General features: G+C 36.2%; 3 protein-coding genes and 4 long non-coding RNA genes across 14 annotated transcripts; 4 read left to right on the top strand and 3 right to left on the bottom strand.

Annotated features, from left to right (window-relative positions):
* The first annotated feature begins 5,994 nt into the window (after positions 1 to 5,994).
* LOC109190421 (peroxisomal (S)-2-hydroxy-acid oxidase GLO4-like) lies at positions 5,995 to 19,095 on the top strand. 5 transcript variants are annotated; one of them, XM_019340897.1, is made up of 13 exons: positions 5,995 to 6,066; positions 15,081 to 15,233; positions 15,331 to 15,455; positions 15,546 to 15,592; positions 15,689 to 15,766; positions 15,897 to 16,021; positions 16,166 to 16,223; positions 16,548 to 16,610; positions 16,912 to 16,981; positions 18,020 to 18,120; positions 18,369 to 18,473; positions 18,556 to 18,750; positions 18,906 to 19,095. In XM_019340897.1, exons 2-12 carry the CDS (start codon positions 15,091 to 15,093, stop codon positions 18,733 to 18,735), a joined length of 1,095 nt encoding a protein of 364 aa, XP_019196442.1. In that variant the 5' UTR covers positions 5,995 to 6,066; positions 15,081 to 15,090; the 3' UTR covers positions 18,736 to 18,750; positions 18,906 to 19,095. The 5 variants fall into 5 exon arrangements, with proteins under 5 accessions (XP_019196442.1, XP_019196440.1, XP_019196439.1 ...); XM_019340895.1 differs by lacking the exon at positions 5,995 to 6,066 and adding an exon at positions 14,744 to 14,848; XM_019340894.1 differs by lacking the exon at positions 5,995 to 6,066 and adding an exon at positions 14,761 to 14,848 and having other exon boundaries at positions 15,086 to 15,233.
* On the top strand, positions 6,044 to 11,229 carry LOC109190419 (peroxisomal (S)-2-hydroxy-acid oxidase GLO4-like). Its single transcript, XM_019340893.1, has 12 exons — positions 6,044 to 6,062; positions 6,298 to 6,450; positions 6,536 to 6,660; positions 6,751 to 6,797; positions 6,893 to 6,970; positions 7,101 to 7,225; positions 7,752 to 7,809; positions 8,132 to 8,194; positions 8,498 to 8,567; positions 9,697 to 9,797; positions 10,045 to 10,149; positions 10,232 to 11,229. Exons 2-12 carry the CDS (start codon positions 6,308 to 6,310, stop codon positions 10,409 to 10,411), a joined length of 1,095 nt encoding a protein of 364 aa, XP_019196438.1. The 5' UTR covers positions 6,044 to 6,062; positions 6,298 to 6,307; the 3' UTR covers positions 10,412 to 11,229.
* On the bottom strand, positions 10,524 to 15,338 carry LOC109190428. The gene is made up of 2 exons (XR_002055689.1): positions 15,249 to 15,338; positions 10,524 to 10,810 (listed from the first exon to the last, which is right to left on the bottom strand). It is a non-coding gene; the product is annotated as an uncharacterized LOC109190428 (long non-coding RNA).
* On the top strand, positions 14,624 to 25,806 carry LOC109190429. Its single transcript, XR_002055690.1, has 3 exons — positions 14,624 to 14,727; positions 20,601 to 20,604; positions 25,794 to 25,806. It is a non-coding gene; the product is annotated as an uncharacterized LOC109190429 (long non-coding RNA).
* LOC109190427 lies at positions 17,033 to 18,154 on the bottom strand. The gene is made up of 2 exons (XR_002055688.1): positions 18,067 to 18,154; positions 17,033 to 17,561 (listed from the first exon to the last, which is right to left on the bottom strand). It is a non-coding gene; the product is annotated as an uncharacterized LOC109190427 (long non-coding RNA).
* LOC109190422 (peroxisomal (S)-2-hydroxy-acid oxidase GLO4) lies at positions 20,700 to 25,277 on the top strand. 4 transcript variants are annotated; one of them, XM_019340902.1, is made up of 12 exons: positions 20,700 to 21,208; positions 21,352 to 21,504; positions 21,600 to 21,724; positions 22,117 to 22,163; positions 22,264 to 22,341; positions 22,472 to 22,596; positions 22,724 to 22,781; positions 23,122 to 23,184; positions 23,479 to 23,548; positions 24,395 to 24,495; positions 24,751 to 24,855; positions 24,937 to 25,277. In XM_019340902.1, the coding sequence occupies exons 2-12, from the start codon at positions 21,362 to 21,364 to the stop codon at positions 25,114 to 25,116; spliced, it is 1,095 nt and encodes a 364-aa protein (XP_019196447.1). In that variant the 5' UTR covers positions 20,700 to 21,208; positions 21,352 to 21,361; the 3' UTR covers positions 25,117 to 25,277. The 4 variants fall into 4 exon arrangements, with proteins under 4 accessions (XP_019196447.1, XP_019196448.1, XP_019196446.1 ...); XM_019340903.1 differs by having other exon boundaries at positions 20,700 to 21,216; XM_019340901.1 differs by having other exon boundaries at positions 20,701 to 21,212.
* On the bottom strand, positions 21,519 to 24,399 carry LOC109190425. The gene is made up of 4 exons (XR_002055687.1): positions 23,807 to 24,399; positions 23,035 to 23,600; positions 22,701 to 22,779; positions 21,519 to 22,414 (listed from the first exon to the last, which is right to left on the bottom strand). It is a non-coding gene; the product is annotated as an uncharacterized LOC109190425 (long non-coding RNA).
* Positions 25,807 to 26,030: the final 224 nt, after the last annotated feature.

Raw genomic sequence — 26,030 nt, 5'->3', positions numbered from 1 at the left:
TGTCAAAGGAAAGATAAGGAAGTCCTCTACAACTTTAATATTGAACACATTGAGAGATTTCGAATGCATTGATACCAGAAAATCAGAACATTCGGACAGGTCCGGAGAAATTTGTCCTACAACATGTTGATAGTGTTTTGATCATATCTCCTTCATGTGAAGTCCAATCAAGGTGATTCAAGTGGTTATGAAAAGCTAAGAGAGTTCCCTACAACTTTTATGTTCAGTTTTTTTTTTTTTACATATTCAGAGTAAAACAATACCAAAAATGAGCCAAAAGTTTGACGCGCCCATGCTAATGGTTTAAGTTTTTTAATAGCGGGCTACGGGCTAAACTCGCGGACCACTTGGCCTACCCCGCCTGGGCCCGTGACCCAAGCTTGGCTGGTTGAACATTCAATGAACCCGCCCCCTACCTACAACGGGATGATACTGGTAAACCCTGTTCTATTAGCCAAACCTCGGCAAATTATGCTGTGGAATCGTGCCCACCGTGCAAGGTGGGCACAGTTCCACAACGGCGTCGTTTTACGACGCTGTTCTAATTAAAAAATAATTATTATTTTTCACTTGTCATTAACGGCGTTTCTCTCTTCGCAATCGCATTATTTCGTCTTCGCAGTACAACTATTATGAATCTACACTATAGAAATTATGAATCTACAATATTAGGTTTGTGAACATGTGATAAAACTATATGTTCATAATTTTAAAAATATATGTTCATAATTATAAAGCTATATGTTCATAATTTTCGATGTTCATATTCTCAATTGTTGAACTCTGTATTCACAAATCACATAACTATATTATAAATCTACGGTATAGAAATTATGAATTTACAGTATAAAAGTTATGAATCTACAGTATATAAATTATGAATCTACAGTATAGAAATTATAAACTATAAATTATAATAAAGAATGTTATATATCACTATATTCTTATCAAATCAATCAAAATTTATTATTACTATCAAATACTAGATTGACATAATAAAATGAATCACAATTCAAGTTGGATTGTCATTGTTTGAGGAAAATCTTGAAATCTAATTAACTTAACCATGATGGAGTACCTTTTGAGGGGCACCAAGGGCCATTTTTCTCAATACTACACTATTCAAGACAAATGGAAAACTTATGTGCATTCCTTAATTGAAACTCGCAATTCTAGCATAGGGAAAGAAATCTTTGTCCAAATATGGAAGAAAATCTTCTATTAAAATTATTCCTAAGTTGACAAGTAACGTAACTACGGTAGCTTTTTTTTTTTTTTTTTTGGGTAGCTTCAAATTTTATTTTAGGTAATTTTAAATTTATTTTCTAAATAGGAATACATTATCATTGCTATATAATTGGACTTTGCCATGTCATTAATACTGTATTGCTAGATTATTATTCACATACATTAACAACATTATCATATAACCTGCCACTATATTATCATGCCATGCCGACATTAAAATCACATTGTTATATATTTGTACAAAAAATATATGAGATTTTAAAATGTTTTTTGAAGGGTGAGATTTGAAAATGTTAGTATTTAAGTAATGAAAGTTTTAATAGAGTCAGTAGCATTCAAAAAAAAGTAATGAAAATTTAATTTTTATTGATATATAACATTTTAAAATTTCCTATATATTTTCATAAAGATATATGACAATGTATGTAGCATTAATATTGACATAACATGATGATATGAATATATAGTGGTATATTATATTATATGATGAACTAAATAGTACGTATTTTTGAATCATTATATTATATTATATATGTAATTAAAATATGTTTTTGTTTTTTTTGGGTGATAAAGAAACCCGCAATTACTTTCTAAAGGTGTGCATTGATAAACCTTACTTCCGTGCTCACAAATTACACATAAGAGGTAAATTACACTAAAAAAAACTACGTGAGATAAACTCAATTGAGTGAGTTAAAAATTTATCCATTCTTCCTAATCTGTTTTAATTAACCTTCTCAAAAAAAAAAAAAACAAAACAAAACAAAAAACACACACACAACAACAACAACAACTAAACGTCTAAACTCATGAACTATTTATTTAATAAATAAACGTAGAATCAAATACAAAATGTTTTTGTTGTTCATATTTTATCATATCATATCATATAATAAGGATATAATAATAATCAAAATAGTAATATAGTATGAGAGATTTGTTGATTAAACAATAATCAACATATGTATTATTATTATTATTATTATTATTATTGTTGTTGTTGTTGTTGTTGTTGTTGTTGTTGTTGTTGTTGTTGTTGTTGTTGTTGTTGTTATTATTATTATTATTATTATTATTATTATTATTATTATTATTATTATTATTTATCTATAATTATATTCTTGAGTTCGTTAAATTTTCTTACAGTATAAAACATATCAATAAATAAAATTTAATAATGTAGGCCAGGTAGTCCGGCATCCTAGCCGGACATCTAACTTCCTTCGACTCTACAACGCTAAAAGCAGTTACTGGAAAATTTGCAAAGGACCACATACATAGTATATATACAACAAAGAATTTATATATATGTATGTATAAAAGAGAATTAATTTAGTTTAATTAATGAAAATAGAGTAATTAGCAACGTAACTCACTGGAGTTTAGGACTTGTTAGCTCTTATGCCGTGGGATCAGCCTCTCATCTTTTTGGAATTTCTTCAGAGTTTTTACGTCCCTTTTCTCCCAATGAAGATTAATATAGCTATGCTTATTCTTTATAATTTATAGGAATTTGTCGTATAGGTATATACTTTTAAAAAAAAAAATATGGAGAGAAAAATTAAAAAAATAAAGCGTAAATGTTGGTTCAATGTGAAAATGACATGCATGGGATATTCTTCAAACGCACGGCATCAAATTTTTTCTTGAAAAAATTAATGTTGTTTGGCAACTCAATTAATAATGCAATTAATAGGTAATTAAGTAGTACGTATAGAATATCAATTACGGCGCCAACATAATATTGGCAGTTTGGCACTATACTCGGTGAGTTTTTGATTTTTGTACTAACAAATGAGTTTTTTTTTTTCATAGTTCAAACTCAAAATATTTGGTTAATCAGGTGCAAAACTTTAAAGTGCACAAGTCTTACTTGTTCCTCAGTTGCACAAGTTTTTGTACTAACAAATAATTTTTATAATTTTTGTACTAATAAATATGACATTTTGGTAATTTTTAATAACTTTGAAGTGCACGAGTCTTGTTCCTCAGTTGCACAAGTTTGAGCCTACGGGTGCATAACTTTGAACCTTCAGGTATGCAAAACTTTAAAGATGCATAACTTTGAACCTACGAGTGCATAACTTTAGACATTCACGTGCATAATTTTGAATCTTTAGGCGCATAACTTTGAACCTTTAGGTGCATAACTTTGAACATTTAGGTGCATATTGTTGTGCATTTGAGTGGGCATTATTGTGTCTTCGGGTGCATATTGTTTTGCCTTCGAGTGCACATTGTTGTGTCTTGGAGTGCACCTTGTTGTGTCTTCAAGTGCACATTGTTGTGCCTTCGTGTGCATATTATTGTGCCTTCAGAAGGAGAGGAATTGGAAAAATTAGAATTCTACCTTTGGAAGGAGGAATTGTTCTTCGGGTGCATAATAAGTCCACTTTTGAAAGGAGTGTGCTCCTTCCAATCCAGAACAGGTGCATAAATTTTGTTCTTGAAGAGTTGAAGTGCACATGTTTGTTCTTCAAAAGTGATTTTTTTTTTTTAGAGTTTTTTCGCACCTCATCACACACACGAAACACTTTAGCGTTGCTACTCTATTGTCGTCATATCTAAAAAGTAAATAAGAGGACAATTTTGAAAGAAATCACCATTTTCCACCTCATTTTAATCAAGTTATATGACCAAAATATCTTATTATTTTTAAATTTTTTGGACGACAAGGAAAATTCATAAATACTATATGATGGTCTGCGTGGTAAACCTCACTCCTTTTAATATTTGATATGAGACATGGAGGCTGCTATGTCACTGAAATTGTTCTTTTACAAATATGACTCCATTTTCATTTATATTTTGTAAGCATATATATATGCTTTAGTTTTCAGAATATGGAATAAACCTATATACCAAAAAATAATTCCCTTGACGAGTTCGCCTGTCCATAAAATACAAATGAACAGGAAAGTGCATGTTTGGTTCGGAAACCGGAGTTGACCTTTCAATTATCGTAGAGATTTTCATCTATTATTTATAGTAGTCTGGTTGGAAATTGCTATTTAATATTTACCTTAAAATTGTTCATTGACTCAACTCATCCAAGATCCGCTGTCATAATATATTCTTTGTAGACCATCTATGACCACATGTTTTTTTTTTTTTTTTTGAGTGACGAGAAAAAATTATTGTTACTATTTAAATTTATGTACGAGATAAAATCTGTTATTGTATTGTATAATAGCTTGAAAATCATACATAAAAAGTAATTAAAGTGTACAAGGGTCATTTGTTGGCTAACTACTGGAGCTAGATGTTTTAATTGCATAAATTTTTATTTGACGGTTTAATTGCACAAATCATAATGGGGTGTTTGGTAGGATAGATTTGTAATTTCATTCATACCAAACTCCATGAAATTACAATTCCATGATTTGGTTGGAGGGAATTGCAATTCTACACTTTGTGAAATTGTAATTCCATGATAAATTATTATTTTATTATTATATTAATATTAATATTATATTCCATGATAAATTATCATTTTATTATTATATTAATATTAATATTAATATTAATATTATACAATAGCATTTTAGTATTTATTCACTTCTTCCCTCTCAATTCTCAATCATTCTATTTCTTCATACCAAACAATGCAATTTAAATTTTCACTTTATTATTTTTTCACGAAATTACAAATTCTTTTCTTCTTAATTCCTTCGTTCCAACAAAACGCCATGTAATAGTTCGATATCCTATTTGATGTTTTTTCCTAAATTATTTAAAACTACTTTATGTGCCTATATATATAGGGTTTCAATGAGAACACTTGCTTAGGTGAGAACGTGAGAACAAATCGTGTGCATTCATCTAATACTTTTTAATGATCTAAATTAGATTAAGTGTGTGCGAACGCGGATAAAATGTGTGCAAACACACTTAATCGCATTTGCACATTTAATTCACGTTCGCACACACTTAATCGCATTTGCACACATTTAATTCACGTTCGCACACACTTAATCTAATCTAGACTATTAAAAAATATTATATGAATGCACACGATTTGTTCTCACGTTAATAAATTTAGATTCATATTTAATTTATCTGAAATTGTGATTGGCCTACAATATTGTTCGAATTTGTTTAAATGATTAATGGACCTCATTGGGTGTCTCAAAAGAGTTGTACTATAAGGAATTTCAAATTCTACTCCAATTATACTCTTTAATATGATAAGCATGGATAAGACATTTTCATTTTGTAGGTATAGAAAAAATTATCAACATCTAAAATTGGTAACACAACAATTTCACACGAAGCATTATCTGTCTCAAAATGGCATTCGCAATTTCACTCGCCAACAATGATATGACACGCAGTTCAATGACTTTTCCCAAATCCCAACAACTCCTTGGACTAATGTTTTTGTTACTAATGAACTAATGATTTATTATTATATGTACATGTATTTAGATATACATTCTCTCATCCATTTTATCAGTCATACTTATTATTCATTATTTATTTTCTTTAATATTTTTCTTATTTTTAATTTTTAATTTTTAATTTCTGTGTTTAATAATACTTTTAGTGTAGTTTCTAAATATATAAATTTTGTATACCAATATTAAACTTAATATTATAAAAAATTGAATTGAATTAAATATAATTTCAATCAAACCTCGTTAACTGAATAAAGATGAATATTATATTGTGTGAATTAAGGACAGGACAAGAAAAGCCTTGGGAAGGTCATTCTTGCCGGCTGCTAACAAGTAACACCACAGAAGACCATTAAGCCATCCACTTCGCTTACTATTCCTCTCCTTCAACTCCATTCTTATCATCAACCTTTCTCTGTAGGTAACACTACTGTTTACCCAAATTCACTGCTTTTTTTCTTCTTCTTTCACATGATTTCATTCAGAATATAATCAACTGCTCTATTCATCAAAGATCATTGGGTATTGCACCCCTTTCTTGCTTGGATCATGTATAATTATTTGTGGGATATTCAAACTATTCTGAATCTCGATCAGATGAACTATCTATCAAACTATTAACTTCAAGAGACTAAATGGTCATGTTTTGCAGATCAGAAAGAATGGCAGGTGAACCGGTTAATGTGAAGGAGTTTCAAGAGCTTGCTAGGCAAGTCCTTACAAAGATGAACTATGACTTCTATGCTGGGGGAGCTGAGGATGAGCACACACTAAAAGATAATGAAAACGCTTTTCAAAGAATCATGTGAGTTTTTCATACCTCTTATGATATATCACTGCTTCCAACACAGTCTGTATCTGAACATCATCAACTTCCCCACTGGTTTCAGTATTCGCCCAAGAGTTCTTATTGATGTGAGCAGAATTGATATGTCAACCACAATTTTGGGGTACAACACATCCGCTCCCATCATGGTTGGCCCAACCGCCATGCATAAACTCGCACATCCTGATGGTACGCTTCTTAAATCTTACTCGATTAGCTTAGTTTAGTTGAAGTTGGCATGTTGCTCTGATTCAAGTAGGTGGTGAAATCTTTTTCCAGGGGAAGTTGCAACAGCGAGAGCAGCAGCTGCAAGTAACGTCATAATGGTACTAAAGTTCTTCGGGTTTTAGGCTGCTGCTGCTTAAAAACTGATATTAATGTCAAACAGTTAAAATCACTCTTGAATTCTTGATTGTGATAGGGATTGTCATTCTCGGCATCCAGAACGATAGAGGAAGTCGCTGCTAGCGTCAATGCTGTTCGCTTCTTTCAGATCTATGTATTCTCTTCTCCCTTTTTGTCTCGATCTCCATACATACTTCTTCCAGATCCATGAATCCATAAACTGCAACATGTAAAACAATACTTCTCTGAATACATTGGTAGCTTATTTTCAACTTGTAAACAAGGTTTTCAAAAGGAGGGACATTACAGAATTAATGGTGAGAAGAGCTGACAGGAATGGGTTCAAGGCAATCATTCTTACAGTTGATACTCCTAGACTGGGAAGAAGGGAAGCAGACATAAAAAACAGGTAAACTTCATATCATTAATCTTGATTACTACAGAAAGTTAGCTAGAATTTATTGTTCAGTCATGTCTAGTCCATGGTTGCAGTAGGCGCTAGACAGAATTTAGGCGGCGCTAGGCGCTAGTCAGAATTTAGGCGGACACCAAAAAAATTTTAAAAAATAGTGACAGACTTGTAGTTTGACAATTTTAATGAGGCTGTTTTCAACATTCAATCAAATAACACATCCAAATAAATAAAATAATAATAATTTATAAGTCATAACATCATAATAATATTAAAATCAATAATTAATGAAAGACGACATCGGTCAAAATAGAACGAAATTAGTCAAAATCAGACAAAATCGGTCAAAATCATACGAAATCGGTCACAATCGGACGAAATCGGCCGAGTTGGCCGCCTAGGCAGCCGGCCGAGTAATGGCCGACTACAATAAAAAACGGAACTGCATGGCGCCGCCTAGGCCGAGTTTTACCTTGCTTTTCTTCTCCTTCCATATGAACATCATCTATCTTCAAAATTGCAGATTTATTTCACCTCCATTGAAGAATTTTGAAGGGCTTATCTCCACCACAGTTGTCCCTGTAAGTGTATTTAAAAAGGTTTTCTCATCTCTTATGGTGCTGTTTTACTCATATGTTGGAAGTAAAGACTGATTGCCGATCAAATTAAGCATGTTTTGTTAAGAACCCAAAGCTTTATCCACAGCACAGAACATATTCAACTGTACATAAGCTCATATACACTGCACAATCCTACAGAACTGTTTTGACATCAAGAAAGTATAAAACTCATATGAACTGTTCTTGATCTCATTTTTCTTTCAACTCATTTTGCCTTTTAGTTTACAAAGAACAGCATCTAACAGTAATTTTTTCTATGAATTCAATCATCTATTGTTTGCAGGACAGTGGTTCGGGTCTTGAAGCCTATGCATCATCGACTCTTGACAGTTCCCTCAGTTGGAAGGTATAAAATCACAATGTATACTTGATCATCGAAATACAATGGCACAAGGGGAATTTCTGATTTGACTAAGATTAAAAGGGAAAAAACTGATTTAACTAATAAAAAGAAGAGAAATTTCTGATTCAAGTCATTCTCAAACATGATTTACCTTCAAACTTCGTTTTGATTGAACATTCAAGAGGTTAGGTGTTTGAATAAACTTTGCCCAATGCCCCAATCACAGTGGAAATATCACAAAAACAGCATGTATATGTGCCATCAAATTTCTTTATAACTATTTTGCACTGCTTACCAAAAATGCAGGATATAGCTTGGTTAAAGTCGATTACAAATTTACCTATTCTGCTCAAGGGGATACTCACTCATGAGGATGGTCAGCCCATAATTCTCCTTCAAAGAATCTGTTTTTATTGTTCATATCTAATGAAAGAAAAGTATGAAATTCTATAAAGAAATATGGTGTACTATTATAGCATAATGATATTTAAAAATATAACGAAAACTCATGAGAAGCAAAGATAAACAAGCCTAAAACATGTTTAGTCTTAATCAAAAAAGAAATCTGTCAAAACTGATATAATAACTTGTTCATGATTTCCCCTTGGCCATTTGCCATGGACTCCATGTCCTCATTCTCTAGCATTCCGCTTTGTTTCCACTTACCTGTGTGCTAGGCAGATTCAGACTCTTCATTGCTAGATTCACCATAGGGTTGTGGCCTTTGACAAATAGGATTAGACCTGTCCACAGGTAGTTCACAAGTAACTTCTTGATCAACATCATCTGAACTCATCATTCCCCTGTTAGCATTCACTCCAAGAGCAACCAATCCTCTGTTGATCTTCTCCGTGTTCATCTCCATATGAGTGAATCACCTGATGAATCTTTGTTTCAAATTTTCCAATATCTGGAGTCTGGACCCTTGGTCTGACAACAACGTTTTTTCCTTGCTTTCCATCAGCTATCATAATATACCAGGATAACATGTTCCCACTATAGTGCCAAACGACCAAAACAAAAAGGATTAAATTTAAATTTAAAGATATACAAGAATCCAGGAGAAAGAAATCTCTCCGAATTGTATGCAAAACTCATATAATATGTCAAAAGTTGCTGAAAACGAGACCAATAGGAGTAGATATGGGTGTCGCAAAACTCTAGGCTAAATAAATAAGTGTTTGCATCAGAGTAGGAAATAATATGCCGACTAATACCAGCCAACCAGTGCTGGTCAAGTGTTGGCACCCAACATTCCGCTAGAGTACAAGAACAAAAGAGGGCCATTCCCGGTATGCCAGTTCCTCCCTGCAATCTATGCAGCTCCCCCTTTAAAAGCTTAGTATAATTTTGTACAATGACCTGAAGTGAACTTTTAACGAAGGGCATTTAAGCCTAGGAGGCACTGAAACTGAAAGGAAGATGTGAGAAGAGCTTAGCATAACTATTTGAAGTTCATATCTTTTTCCAAGTCTGCTTATGCTATGACATGATATTTACTGCAGCAATAAAAGCATTGGAAGTAGGAGTTGCAGGTATTATTGTGTCTAACCATGGAGCTCGCCAGCTTGATTATACTCCAGCCACTATATCTGTTCTTGAAGAGGTAATTCCTTGTCTTCTCATGAGATATGGCTGCATCATATGCAATCTCACTATTATTTCAGTTTGGGCATAAGTGACCAGGACACACCAGATGCTTGGAAGAAAGTTGCTAGATGCCCTGCTGGGTTTCATTCACAAATTTGACCATCACTTTGCTTGCGCTAAACAAAATTTATCCTTTATGTTGTGTATCCATTCTAGAGTGGAAATGTGAAGAATAAACCCGTTCTTGATGTATACAATTGCAGGTAGTTCTTGCTGTCAAGGGAAAAGTTCCTGTCCTCTTTGATGGAGGAGTGAGGCGAGGAACAGACATATTTAAGGCCTTAGCCCTTGGTGCACAAGCAGTTCTGGTAAAATTACTGTTTTTTTCTGTGACTTTTCACTCCAATTCATTCTATGCTGCTCTTTCTTCACCTCTCACATACCCTGCAGATTGGGCGACCAGTAATCTTCGGGTTGGCAGCGAAGGGAGAAAATGGGGTAAGACAAGTAATAGAGATGCTAAAGAATGAACTTGAGCTGACTATGGCCCTTTCTGGGTGCTGCACTATTAAGGACATAACCAGAAGCCATGTGAGGACTGAGAATGAGAGCCTTGCTTGCAGGCTCTAGTTTTCTTCCCCAAAAATGCATACATTTCTTATGGCTATGTTTACAAAGACAGCTACTAATAAAGCCAGACAGTTGTAAACTTGCAATGAAGTGATCCCAAGTTCCCTTCATCTACATGAGAAAAATGAGGAATTTGCATTCATCAACTCAAGGTTTAGAACCTTATACAGTTAACATGCTTATATGTATCCATTTACTAAGCAAATTGCATAATGGCCAAGTATAAAGCGATTACTTTGTTTTCCATTCCAAGAAACCAAACGAGAGGGGTGTTGATTGGAAGAAGGTAGAGGCTCAGATCTGAGTTGTAGGGGCAAAAGAGAAGCCAGAGCCGCCATGGCTGCGAAGAACCGGCAATCCGGGTCGCCCCGCCAAGGTACAGGTGGATCGTCTCAATTCCTGAAAGAGTAAAGCCCAGAAAGTGCAGTGGGAGAAGAAATCATCACAGCCTCAAGAAAGAAACACACAAATTATATGAGAATAGCTAGCTAGCTTTGAATGTGAAGATACTTAGTAGACAGCAGTAGTATCTTTGTTTTATGAAAAGGGCTGTTAGGTTTTCCGATTGTGGAATGAAAATCATGGGCACAACAGAGAGGGGTAACCGCCCTTTCAAGAAAAATCCCTACTCTCTGTGTTGCCTCATTTGTTTCTCCATTTCTGGGCTAGGGACGGAGGGAGCTCAATAGTCAACTCTAGCTTTAACACGGTTGAAACCATTCCCTCCCAATTCTGATCCATGTTTCTCTAAGAGTTAATTCCGGTCCCTTGTCTTTGGTGGTAATTTCAAATTTAGTCTCAAATTATCATTTTTGTCATTTAACATCCTAGATTATTAATTTTTGAACACTTTTAGTCCTTTTCATGACTTTTTCTATTTTTTGTAAGGGCAATTTTGTCTTTTCATATTTTGTTTTGATTTAACTGGTTTAGAACTTTAGGTAACCTCGGATTTTTAGTAACAATATTTTTCAACAGGTTTTTAGTAAAGTTATAAACCAATTACACTGGTTGAAACAGAAAAAATAATAAAAGAAAAATATGAATAGACAAATATGCCCTCATTAAAAATAGAAAAAATCATGAGAACGACTAAAAATGTCCAAAAACCAATAGTCTGGGCTTCTAGCTTTAACACGGTTGAAGCCACTCCCTCCCAATTCTGATCAATGTTTCTCTAATTATCTCTTTGAGCAAATACCAATTTTGGTCCCACGAGTACTACCAAAATGATATTTTTAATCCACATGTTTATACAAAGAACAAATTGCACTTTTGGTCCTGTGACTATTAGGGTGTTGGTAATTTGAGTACTTGACTTTCAAAACTCTCAATTTAGTCCTTTAACTATGCAATTGTTAGCAGATTTGGTCCTGCCGGTCAATTTTTACCGGAAAAACATAATTGGGTTCAAATTGTTTATTGATGAGGGTAAAATGGTCATTTCACTCTCTTCTTCTTCCATTCTCCCCCTTCTTCTTCTTCATCCTTGCAGTTGTTGTGTTCTTCTTCAGATTAGGCCTCGCCATTGCTCGCAGCACGCCACAGCTGGTCGTTCGCGGGCAGTTCCTGAGCTCGCAGAGGCTAACAAATTATTGGAAGTTCTTCTTCTTCCTTCTTGCAACGACGACCAGAAAAGAAAATAAGGGGAGGAAGAAGTCGAAACCAGAGTCGGAATAACATGGTGACCATATGGACGCTTGCGCCGCCAAAAGTCCCAGCTAGAGCCACTCAAAGTCGAAGCCGGCGAAGAAGCTGAGCCCGACGGCGACCGACATTCCGACAAGGCAGAGAAGCCCAACGTGCTTGCTTTCCCTCTGATCACGTTGAGATCTCCGCCGCAGAAAACCGTCAGCCTCTCCCTTGTCGTCAATGAAGCAGAGTCCATAGCTTTGGCCGGCGGTTCTCTCACCGTCGGCTTCGCCAACATCACCGAATATTCCATCCTCTCCGGCTTAGCCATGGGAATGGGGATTCTGATTCAGACCACTTCTTTGATCTACATTTTCCTGTCTTCTCTCAGCTTCAACGTCGTCTCCACCAGAGTGGGCAACAAGCTGGGGGCACGGGAGCCTAGAAATGCCATTGTTAGCCTCTGTGAGCTCGGGAACTGCCCGCAAACGACCGGCTGCGGCGTGCTGCGAGCAATGGCGAGGCCTAATCTGAAGAAGAACGCAGCAACTGCAAGGATGAAGAAGAAGCACGAAGAAGAAAAGGGAGAATGGAAGAAAAGAGAGTGAAATGACCATTTTACCCTCGTCAACAAACAATTTGAACCCAACTATGTTTTTCCGGTGAAAATTGACCGGCGATTTGGCCGGCAGGACCAAATCTGCTAACAATTGCATAGTTAAAGGACTAAATTGAGAGTTTTGAAAGTCAAGTACTCAAATTACCAACACCCTAATAGTCACAGGACCAAAAGTGCAATTTGTTCTTCCTACAAATTTTCATTAAGACTATTGTTTTAGTATTTAGTACCAATTTTTATCCAGGACTATTGTTTTAGTGTCAAACTAAGAATGCCCACCACGGAAAGTAGAACTTGGAACCTTGATTACCAAACCATTTTGGCTGGGTTGCCCCAACAGTTGTAAACTTGTAATAAAGTGATCCAAGTTCCTTTCATCAACATATGAAAAATGAGGAATTTGCATTCATCAGCTCAAGATCAGACTAAAAGTTTAGACACTTAACATGATTGCATGTATCCATTTACTAAGCTGATGACAAAACATAATGCTATGATTAACAAATTGCAGAATAGCTAAAAGCATAAAGCGCTTCCTTTCTTTTCCCATACCAAGAAACCAAACGAGAGGGCTATTGATCGGAAGAAGATAGAGTAGAGGCTCAGATCTGAGTTGTCGGGGCAAAAGAGAAGCCAGCGCCGCCATGGCTGCGAAGAACCGGTATTCCGGGTCGCCCCGCCAAGGTACGGGTGGATCGTCTCAATGCCCTAAAGGGTAAAGCCCAGAAAGTGCAGTGGGAGAAGAAATCATCACAGACTCAAGAAAAAAACAGGCAAATTATATCATAAACCCTAGCATTGAATGTACACATTACTTAGTAGACTGCAGATCAGATCAGATAGAAATCAAGAAAAAACACAAGAAATTGTGTGTACTGTAGTAGTTTATGTTATCAGAAAAGGGCTGTTCGTTTTTTTTTTTCCAATTGTGGAATGAAAATCATGGGCACAACAGAGGGGGGCAACCGCCCTTTCAAGAAAAAACCCTTCTCTGGCCTCAGTCTCTGCATTTCTGGGCTACGGAGTGATCTAGTTCCACTGTTGCGTTAAAGATGTTATTTATATCCATTCTTGTCCTGGACGACTATGTTGAACGGTATTTTTTTTAGTGTAAGGTATAGTTTACGAATTACACCCTCCGTCTCATTTTATGTGTCTTGGTTCGGTACTTCGGTTAATTAAACTTGACTGAAGTTATTCTTAATCTAATTTTTCATAATATTAAATTTAGTATTAATATACAAAATTTATATATTTAGAAATACTATTAAACACAAAATCAAATTTAAAAATAAGTAAAAAATACTAAAGAAAATAAACAAAGAAGAAAGAATTGATTTGACCAACTAATAGTAAATAAGACAGAAAGAGTATTACACAAATAAAATTTATCTAGTACATATTATTATTTTGCTGATTATGATTTTTAATGATTTCGTATCGAATCCGAACTACCTATTGAATGTGATCTATTTATAGGACTTGGATTTGAGTTGTCTAAACAAATGATTAATGAACCTCATTGGATGTCTCAAAATTATTCTTCTATGGGAACTCTTAAATTCTACTCGATCAATTATCAATTATACTTTTTAATGTGGCAAACATGAATAAGACATTTTCATCAAGAAAAATTATCTATATCCAAAATCCAAAATTTGTATAAAAGAATCAAAGTTGACTACAAATAGTATTTTCTGTCAACAATGACATGCCACGCAGGTCAATGACTTTTACCAAATCCCAACAACTCCCTGGACTAATGTTTTTGTTACTAATGATTTATTATTCTACGTACATGAATTTAGATTAACACTATTTTCAAAAAAAAAAAAAAAGATTAACACTCACTCTTCCATTTTAACTGTCATACTTATTATTCATTGTTATTTTCTTTAATATTTTTTACGTATTTTTAAATTAAAACTTTTTTTTATGTTTAATAATACTTTTAGTATAGTTTCTAAATATATAAATTTTGAATATCAATACTAAACTTAATATTATAAAAAATTGAATTAAACATAATTTCAATCAAACCTCGTTAACCGAATCAAAGATGAAAGTAAGGACAGGACAAGAGTCATTCTTGCCGGCTGCTAACATCACAGAAGTCCATTAGGCCATCCACTTCGCTTACTATTCCTCTCCTTCAACTCCATTCTTATCATCAACCTTCTCTGCAGGTAACACTCTACTGTTTACCCAAATTCACTGCTTTTTTCTTCTTCTTTCACATGATTTCATTCAGAATATAATCAACTGCTCTAATCATCCAAGATCATTGGGTATTTTTCCCCTTTCTTGCTTGGATCATGTATAATTATTTGTGGGATATTCAAACTATTTTGAATCTCGATCAGATGAACTATCTATCAAACTATTAACTTCAAGAGACTAAATGGTCATGTTTTGCAGATCAGAACGAATGGCAGGTGAACCGGTTAATGTGAAGGAATTTCAAGAGCTTGCTAGGCAAGCCCTTCCAAAGATGAACTATGACTTCTATGCTGGGGGAGCTGAGGATGAGCACACACTAAAAGATAATGAAAAAGCTTTTCAAAGAATCATGTGAGTTTTTCATACCTCTTGTGATATATCACTGCTTTCCAGTTTGCTTCCAACACACTCTGTATCTGAACATCATCAACTTCCCCACTGGTTTCAGTATTCGCCCAAGAGTTCTTATTGATGTGAGCAGAATTGATATGTCAACCACAATTTTGGGGTACAAGACATCCGCTCCCATCATGGTTGGCCCAACCTCCATGCATAAACTCGCACATCCTGATGGTATGCTTCTTAAATCTTACTCGATTAGCTTAGTTTAGTTGAAGTTGGCATGTTGCTCTGATTCAAGTAGGTGGTGAAATCTTTTTCCAGGGGAAGTTGCAACAGCGAAAGCAGCAGCTGCATCTAACGTCATAATGGTACTAAAGTTCTTCCGGTTTTAGGCTGCTGCTGCTTAAAAACTGATGTTAATGTTAAACAGTTAAAAGTCACTCTTGAATTCTTGATTGTGATAGGGATTGTCATTCTCGGCATCCAGCACGATAGAGGAAGTCGCTGCTAGCGTCAATGCTGTTCGCTTCTTTCAGATCTATGTATTCTCTTCTCCCTTTTTGTCTCGATCTCCATACATGCTTCTTCCAGATCCATGAATCCATAAACTGCAACATGTAAAACAATACTTCTCTGAATACATTGATAGCTTATTTTCAACTTGTAAACAAGGTTTTCAAAAGGAGGGACATTACAGAATTAATGGTGAGAAGAGCTGAAAGGAATGGGTTCAAGGCAATCATTCTTACAGTTGATACTCCTAGACTGGGAAGAAGGGAAGCAGACATAAAAAACAAGTAAACTTCACATCATTAATCTTGATTACTACAGAAAGTTAGCTAGAATTTATTGTTCAGTCATGTCTAGTCTGATTAGAGATATAAAATTACCTTGCTTTTCTTCTCCTTCCATATGAACATCATCTATATTCAAAATTGCAGATTTGTTACACCTCCATTGAAGAATTTTGAAGGGCTTATCTCCACCACAGTTGTCCCTGTAAGTGTATTTAAAAAGGTTTTCTCATCTCTTATGGTGCTGTTTTACTCATATGTTGGAAGTAAAGACTGATTGCCGATCAAATTAAGCATGTTTTTGTTAAGAACCCAAAGCTTTATCCACAGCACAGAACATATTCAACTGTACATAAGCTCATATACACTGCATAATCCTACAGAACTGTTTTGACATCAAGAAAGGATAAAACTCATATGAACTGTTCTTTGATCTCATTTTTCTTTCAACTCATTTTGCCTTTTAGTTTACAAAGAACAGCATCTAACAGTAATTTTTTCTATAAATTCAATCATCTATTGTTTGCAGGACAGTGGTTCCGGTCTGGAAGCCAATGCATTATCGACTCTTGACAGTTCCCTCAGTTGGAAGGTATAAAATCACAATTTGTACTTGATCATCTAAATACAATGGCACAAGGGGAATGCCTGATTTGACTAAGATTAAAAGGGAAAAAACTGATTTAACTAATAAAAAGAAGATAAATTTCTGATTCAAGTCATTCTCAAACATGATTTACCTTCAAACTTCGTTTTGATTGAACAACATTCAAGAGGTTAGGTGTTTGAATAAACTTTGACCAATCACAGGGGAAATAATATCACAAAAACAGCATCTATATGTGCCATCAAATTTCTTTATAACTATTTTGCACTGCTTACCAAAAATGCAGGATATAGCTTGGTTTAAGTCGATTACAAATTTACCTATTCTGCTCAAGGGGATACTCACTCATGAGGATGGTCAGCCCATAATTCTCCTTCAAAGAATCTGTTTTTATTGTTCATATCTAATGAAAGGAAAGTATGAAATTCTATAAAGAAATATGGTGTATTATTATAGCATAATGATATTTAAAAATATAACGAAAACTAATGAGAAGCAAAGATAAACAAGCCTAAAACATGTTTAGTCTTAATCAAAACAGAAATCTGTCAAAACCGATATAATAACTTGTTTGATCTCATGATTTCCCCTTGGCCATTTGCCATGGACTCCATGTCCTCATTCTCTAGCATTCCTCATGTTTCCACTTACCTGTGTGCTAGGCAGATTCAGAGTCTTCATTGCTAGATTCTCCATAGGGTTGTCGCCTCTGACTAATAGGATAAGACCTGTCCACAGGTAGTTCACAAGAGCAACCAATCCGTTGTTGACCTTCTCCGTGTTCATCTCCATACGAGTGAATCACCTGATGAATCTTTGTTTCAAATTTGTCAATATCTGGAGTCTGGACCCTTGGTCTGACAACAACGTTGTTCCCTTGCTTTCCATCAGCCATCATAATATACCAGGATTACATGTTCCCACTATAGTGCCAAACTACCAAAACAAAAAGGATTAAATTTAAATTTAAAGATATACAAGAATCCAAAGAGAAAGAAATATCTCGGAATTGTATGCAAAACTCATATAATATGTCAAAAGTTGCTGAAAACGAGACCAATAGGAGTAGATATGGGTGTCTCAAAACTCTAGGCTAAATAAATAAGAGTTTGCATCAGAGAAGGAAATAATATGCCGCCTAATACCAGCCAACGAGTACAAGAACCAAAGAGGGCCACTCCAGGTGTGCCAGTTCCTCCCTGCAATCTATGCAGCTCCTACTTTAAAAGCTTAGTATAATTTTGTACAATGACCTGAAGTAAACTTCGAAGGGCATCTTAAGCCTAGGAGGCACTGAAACATGAAAGGAAGATGTGAGAAGAGCTAGCATAACTACTTGAATTTTTATATCTTTTTCCAAGTCTGCTTATGCTATGACATGATATTTACTGCAGCAATAAAAGCATTGGAAGTAGGAGTTGCAGGAATTATTGTGTCTAACCATGGAGCTCGCCAGCTTGATTATACTCCAGCCACTATATCTGTTCTTGAAGAGGTAATTCCTTGTCTTCTCATGAGATATGGCTGCATCATATGCAATCTCACTATTATTTCAGTTTGGAGCATAAGTGACCAGGACACACCAGATGCTTGGAAGAAAGTTGCTAGTTGCCCTGCTGGGTTTCATTCAAAAATTTGACCATCACTTTGCTTGCGCTAAACAAAATTTATGCTTTATGTTGTGTATCCATTCTAGAGTGGAAATGTGAAGAACAAACACGTTCTTGATGTATACAATTGCAGGTAGTTCTTGCTGTCAAGGGAAAACTTCCTGTCCTCTTTGATGGAGGAGTGAGGCGAGGAACAGACATATTTAAGGCCTTAGCCCTTGGTGCACAAGCAGTTCTGGTAAAATTACTGTTTTTTTCTGTGACTTTTCACTCCAATTCATTCTATGCTGCTCTTTCTTCACCTCTCACATACCCTGCAGATTGGGCGACCAGTAATCTTCGGGTTGGCAGCGAAGGGAGAAAATGGGGTAAGACAAGTAATAGAGATGCTAAAGAATGAACTTGAGCTGACTATGGCCCTTTCTGGATGCTGCACTCTTAAGGACATCACCAGAAGCCATGTGAGGACTGAGAATGAGAGCCTTGCTTGCAGGCTCTAGTTTTCTTCCCCAAAAATGCGTACATTTCTTATGGTTATGTTTACTAAGACAACTACTAATAAAGCCAGACAGTTGTAAACTTGTAATAAAGTGATCCCAAGTTCCCTTCATCTACATGAGAGACTGAGAATGAGAGCCTTGCTTGCAGGCTCTAGTTTTCTTCCCCAAAAATGCATACATTTCTTATGGCTATGTTTACTAAGACATCTACTAATAAAGCCAGACAGTTGTAAACTTGTAATAAAGTGATCCCAAGTTCCCTTCATCTACATGAGAAAAATGAGGAATTTGCATTCATCAACTCAAGGTTTAGAACCTTATACAGTTAACATGCTTATATGTATCCATTTACTAAGCAAATTGCATAATGGCTAAGTATAAAGCGATTACTTTGTTTTGCATTCCACGAAACCAAACGAGAGGGGTGTTGATTGGAAGAAGATAGAGGCTCAGATCTGAGTTGTAGGGGCAAAAGAGAAGCCAGAGCCGCCTTGGCTGCGAAGAACCGGTAATCCGGGTCGCCCCGCCAAGGTACGGGTGGATCGTCTCAATGCCCGAAAGAGTAAATCCCAAAAAGTGCAGTGGGAGAAGAAATCATCACAGCCTCAAGAAAGAAACACACAAATTATATGAGAATAGCTAGCTAGCTTTGAATGTGAAGATACTTAGTAGACAGCAGTAGTATCTTTGTTTTATGAAAAGGGCTGTTAGGTTTTCCGATTGTGGAATGAAAATCATGGGCACAACAGAGAGGGGTAACCGCCCTTTCAAGAAAAATCCCTACTCTCTCTGTTGCCTCAGTTGTTTCTCCATTTCTGGGCTACAGACCTAACAGAGGGAGGGAGCTCAATTCTAGCTTTAACACGGTTGAAGCCACTCCCTCCCAATTCTGATCCATGTTTCTCTAATTATTTCTTTAAGCAAATACTAATATTCGTCCCACGAATATTACTAAAATATTTTAGTACCAATTTTTTAAAGTAAATACTCAAAATGGTCCCTCGACTATAGCTAAATTCACAAATTGGTTCTTGACTTTCAATTTCAATTAATTAAGTTCATAACTTTGCAATTTTAACACAATTTGATCCTCCTTCTATTTGATCATTTTTTGACTGTGATCTCTGAGAATATATATGTAATTTCATGGTCCATCGTCCATTTTTTAAGATTCCAGTTACATTTTCAAACCGCACTGTTACATTTGAATCCACTGCCGAAAGCAATATGCCAAATCCTGTCGCCTTTCTTCATCCTCCCTTTGGATTCAATGTAGTTGAGTTCGTACCAGACCGAAGAAGACGACATGTTTTCGAACCACAATCTGCCAAGTCCACGTGCCCCGAAGAGAGTTGCAGGTTCTTATGGAGATTGTCGATGACAACGCGGCCACCGGCGTTGATGCAGAAGTGTTCGAAGGCTTGTTTGAAGTCTGGAATGTAGAGTTTCCATTTGGGATTGAAGATTTTCTGGCCGACGATGGACCATAAAATTACATATATATATCCTCAAAGATCACGATCAACAAACGGTTAAATAGACGGAGGACTAAATCGTGTTAAAATTGCAAAGTTAAGGACTTAATTGGTTGAAATTGAAAGCCGAGAACCAATTTGTGAATTTAGCTATAGTCGAGGGACCATTTTGGATATTTACTCAATTTTTTATCACATTCGTCGCCCCTTCCTTTACATGACAAAATTTAAAAAGATTAATCCCAATTCGCAATTATCATTGAGGAGGAGAACCGCAAATCAGAACAATTTTATGGTTTAAATCTATTTATTCATGCTCAAATTGGAAGCTTAATTTGAAAATGACAAAAATACATTTATTAATTTCATATTTCAACATATTTTAAACAGAATGGTGACTTGGTGTGATAAATTTTGACACCAAAATAACAGTCGTAGATGAAAATTGATAAAAATAAAATATGTGGACCAAAACTGTCATTCTGCTAATACTCCCTCTTATTTATTTGCATTATTCACTCTTTCTTTTTTTCTTCTCTTTTCTTTTTTTGGGTGACAATGGAATTACAAACACAATGTTAAACCCTACTCATGTATACCAGCTCAATATGGAGTGTTGACAAAAATCATGTCTCAGATTTTCCTTGATTTGTCCAGTTGTAAAACCCTTCCCATTCCTGTATCCCAGCATGCAAATCCTCCCATTCTGAGCTATGATCCAAAGGGGGGGTGGGGTGTCACTCACATGCCAACAATGATACGCTTGGTAACATCAGTTAGATAAGTCATCATCCAAACTCCATTAGGCCATGAATACATACACTTTTTTGAGTGCAAAAGAGTCAATACCGCCTCCACGGAAGCTCGAATTCACAACCAGAGAACAACTTGGTGCCACAGACCACAAGGTCATGGCCATGAATACATACACTTAATTATCAAAATAGCGACGAAGTCACGAAGCACCCAACTCCACTTACCATCAAGCTTCTCTGCAGGTAGGTAGGTATACACTCTACTGTTTTCCCAAATTCACTGTTTTTTCTTCTTTCACTCACATGAATTCATTCAGAATACAATATAATGAACTGCTCTAATCAGGCAAGATCATTTGGTTCTAATGATCATGCATGTTTTGTAGAACAAATTAAATGGCAGGCAAAGCAGTTAATGTGAAGGAATTTGAAGAGCTTGCTAGGAAGGCCCTTCCAAAGATGTACTACGAGTCCTTTGCTGGGGGAGCTGAGGACCAGCACACACTAAAAGATAATGAAGAAGCTTTTCACAGAATTATGTGAGTTTTTATTGTAGCGCTTCCGATCCAATCCAGTTTGCTTCCAACACCGCTAGCTGTATCTGAATCTGAACATCCACTTTCTCTGGTCTCAGTATTCGGCCAAGAGTTCTTATTGATGTGAGCAGAATTGATATGTCAACCACAATACTGGGTTACAAAACATCAGCTCCCATTATGATTGCCCCAACTGACAGGCATAAACTTGCACATCCTGATGGTATGTACTTCTTACTCTATTACCTTAACCTTTTTTGGGGGGTGACCAGGGAAACCCGTAGCCACTACCCGAGGATGTATACTGGGCAATGTCGCAAAAATCGCGCCTATGAGCCGATAATCGACGTTTAGGCGCTAGGCGGTCGGCCTCCTAGGCGCCCTAGGCGGTCCCCAGGCGCTTAGCAATTTTTTCAACATTAATACTGGGTAAACCCCACCTTTCAAGGAGGTAAACCAGTCTAGGTTGCCCATAGCTAACCAGATCAAACCAAGAAGGTGATTACAAGTCTATATCCTTAGCCATCTTGACGGGGGAGGGGGGGTTACCCCCTCTATTACCTAACTTGGTGTGTGTGTTGCTCTGATTCAAGAAGGCAATGAAATATTTTGCAGGGGAAGTTGCAACAGCTAGAGCAGCAGCTGCATGTGACGTCATAATGGTACTAAACTTCCTCTTCTGGCCGCGTAGACTTGTCCTTTTAGGCTGCTGGTGCGCTTAAAAACTGATGTTAATGTTGAAGTCACTCTTGATTGTGGTAGGGATTGTCATTCTCTGGATCCTGCACGATAGAGGAAATTGCCTCTAGCTGCAATGCTGTTCGCTTCTTTCAGATCTATGTATTCTCTTCTTCCTATTTGTCTCAATCTCCATATATACTCCTTCCACACCGCACATATGAGAATTCATAAGCTGCAACATGTTAAACAATACTCCTCTGAATAGCTTATTTTCAACTTGTACAAAAAGGTTTACAAAAGGAGGGACATTACAGAATTAATGGTGAGAAGAGCTGACAGGAATGGGTTCAAGGCAATCATTCTTACAGTTGATACTCCTAGACTGGGTAGAAGGGAAGCAAGCATAAAAAACAAGTAAACCTCATATCCTTAACCTTGATTACAACACAAAGTTAGCTAGAATTTATTGATCATTCATGTCTAGTCTGAAGTCTGATTAGAGATACAAAATTAATTACCTTGCATTTCAAAACTGCTGCAGATTGATTTTACCTCCATTGAAGAATTTTGAAGGGCTCATCTCCACCGCACTTGTCCCTGTAAGTGTATTTAACAAGGTTTTCTCATCTCTTATATAGGCTCGGTTTTACAAATATCATGTTAGAAGTAAGCTTTAGTGCAAATCAAATTTAGCACTATTACAAGAAAGAAAGGTTTCATCATATGCCAAAGTTGAGAATAATACCAGCTTTCCACAGAACAGAACATATTCATATGTACATAAGCTCATACACACTACAGAATCCTACACAACTGTTTTGACATTAACAAAGGATAAAACTCATGACTCACTCTTTATGGATGTTTGAATCCACATGCTCCTGGATAAAACAACACCTTACAGTAGCTTCTATGAATTCAATCATCTGTTGTTTGCAGGGCAGCGGCTCGGGTCTTGAAGCCTATGCATCATCAACTTTTGACAGTTCCCTCAGTTGGAAGGTATAAAATCACAATGTATACTCAATCATCTAAATACAATGGCACAACGGAAATTTCTGATTTGACTAATAATAAAACGAAATTTCTGATTAAACTCATTCTCAAACATCATTTACCTTCAAACTTCTTTCTGATCAAAATATCAAATAACACTCAGGCTTTAATGCTCATATAGGTGTTTGAATCAACTTTGCCCCATCACAGGAAAAATATCACAAAAACAGCATATGTATGTGCCATCAAATTAATTTAATTTCTTTATAACTATTTTGTGCTGCTTACAAAAAAATGCAGGATATAGCTTGGTTAAAGTCAATTACAAAGTTACCTATTCTGCTCAAGGGGATACTCACTCATGAGGATGGTCAGCCCATTATTCTCCTTCAAAAAGAAGAATCTGTTTTTATTGTTCATATCTAATGAAAGTTGCGAGGAAATTAACATTAAAAAAAACAACAAAAAATGAAAGAAAATTAAGAAACGCTATAAAGAAATACAATTAGAGTATAAAGATATTTAAAAATATAGTGAAAACTAATAAGGAGCAAAGATAAACAAGCATAAAACAAGTTTAGACTTAATCAAAAACGAAATCAATCAAAATTTTATTCAAAATTGATACAATATCATGTTTGATCTTGTGATTTCCGCTTAGCCATTTGACATGGACTCCATGTCCTCATTCTCTAGCATTCCTCGTGTTCCACAGTTACCTACGTGTTAGGCAGATTCAAACTCTGCATTGCTAGATTCACTACAGGATTCTGGACTGTGTAACTTGTGGGAATGCACCTGTCCACAGATAGTTCACAAGTAACTTTTTGATCAACATCATCTGAACCCATCATTCCCCGGCAACCAATCCTTCGCAGATCTCCTCCAAGTTCATCTCCATACCACTGGTCCCTGGAATCTTTGTTTCAAATTTGCCAACATCTGGATCCTTGGTCTGACAACAACTGGATTGTTTCCTTGCTTCCCATCGGTCATCATTATATACCAGTGCCAGTGCCGGTTTCTGACATCTGCTAGAGTGGGGGAATCAAAGAGGGCCATTCCCTGTGCACTGATTCCCTCCCTGCACTCTATGCAGCTCCCCCATCAAAAGCTTATTAGAATTTTGTACAATGTGCTGAAGTATACTCTAACTACATGAAGTCTATATCTTTATCCAAGTCTTACTTATACTATGACATGATATTTCCTGCAGCAATAAAAGCATTGGAAGTAGGACTTGCAGGTATTATTGTGTCTAACCATGGAGCTCGCCAGCTTGATTATACTCCAGCCACCATATCTGTTCTTGAAGAGGTAATTCCTTGTCTTCTCATGAGATTTGTCTGCATCATGTGAAATCTCACTATTACTTTAGTTTGGAAGGATATACTGACCTGGACACACCAGATGCTTGAAAGAAAGCTACTAGTTGCCTGCTGGGTTTTAAGAGGAAGTTATCATTTCATTCACAAATTTGACCATCATTATGCTTGAGCTAAAAAAATATATGATTTACTTTGTGTATCCATTCCAGAGAACCAGACACATTCCTGATGTACATGATTGCAGGTAGTTGTTGCTGTCAAGGGAAAAGTTCCGGTGCTCTTTGATGGAGGAGTGAGGCGAGGAACAGATATATTTAAGGCCTTAGCCCTTGGTGCACAAGCAGTTTTGGTAAAATTACTGTTTTTTCTGTGACTTTTCAGTCCAATTCATTCTATGCTGCCCTTTCTTCACCTCTCACATACCCTGCAGATTGGGCGACCAGTACTCTTTGGGTTGGCAGCGAAGGGAGAACATGGGGTAAGACAAGTAATAGAGATGCTGAAGAATGAACTTGAGCTGACTATGGCCCTTTCTGGATGCTGCACAATTAAGGACATCACCAGAAGCCATGTGAGGACTGAGCATGAGATCCTTGCTTGCAGGCTCTAGTTTTCTTCCCCAAAAATGCATACATTTCTTATGGCTATGTTTACTAAGACAGCTACTAATAAAGCCAGACAGTTGTAAACTTGTAATAAAAAGATCCCAAGTTCCCTTCATCTACATGAGAAAAATGAGGAATTTGCATTCATCAACTCAAGGTTTAGAACGACAGTTAACATGATTATATGTATCCATTTACTAAGCAAATTGCATAATGCCCAAGTATAAAGCGATTACTTTCTTTTCCATTCCAAGAAACCAAACGAGAGGGGTGTTGATTGGAAGAAGATAGAGGCTCAGATCCGAGTTGTAGGGGCAAAAGAGAAGCCAGAGCTGCCATGGCTGCGAAGAACCGGTAATCCGGGTCGCCCCGCCAAGGTACTGGTGGATCGTCTCAATGCCCCAAAGAGTAAAGCCCAGAAAGTGCAGTGGGAGAAGAAATCATCACAGCCTCATAAAGAAACACAGCAAATTATATGAGAACAGCTAGCTAGCTTTGAATGTGAACATACTTAGTAGACAGCAGATCAGACAGTAATAGTATCTTTGTTTTACGAAAAGGGCTGTTAGGTTTTCCAATTGTGGAATGAAAATCATGGGCACAACAGAGAGGGGTAACCGCCCTTTCAAGAAAAATCCATACTCTCTGTGTTGCCTCAGTTGTTTCTCCATTTCTGGGCTAGGGACAGAGGGAGCTCAATTCTAGCCTTAACACATAGTTGAAGCCACTCCCTCCCAATTCTGATCAATGTGTGTCTAATTATTTCTTTGAGCAAATACCAATTTTGGTCCCATGAGTATTGAGTATTGACTATTGTTTTAGTACCAATTTCATCCACGACCATTGTTTTAGTGGTCCAAGTTCCTTTCATCAACATATGAAAAATGAGGAATTTGCATTCATCAGCTCAAGATCAGAC

This window comes from Ipomoea nil, unplaced genomic scaffold (genome assembly GCF_001879475.1).
Source record: "Ipomoea nil cultivar Tokyo-kokei standard unplaced genomic scaffold, Asagao_1.1 scaffold1576, whole genome shotgun sequence".
In the NCBI taxonomy this organism is placed as follows: domain Eukaryota; kingdom Viridiplantae; phylum Streptophyta; class Magnoliopsida; order Solanales; family Convolvulaceae; genus Ipomoea; species Ipomoea nil.
This window is presented reverse-complemented; position numbering and strand designations above follow the sequence as displayed.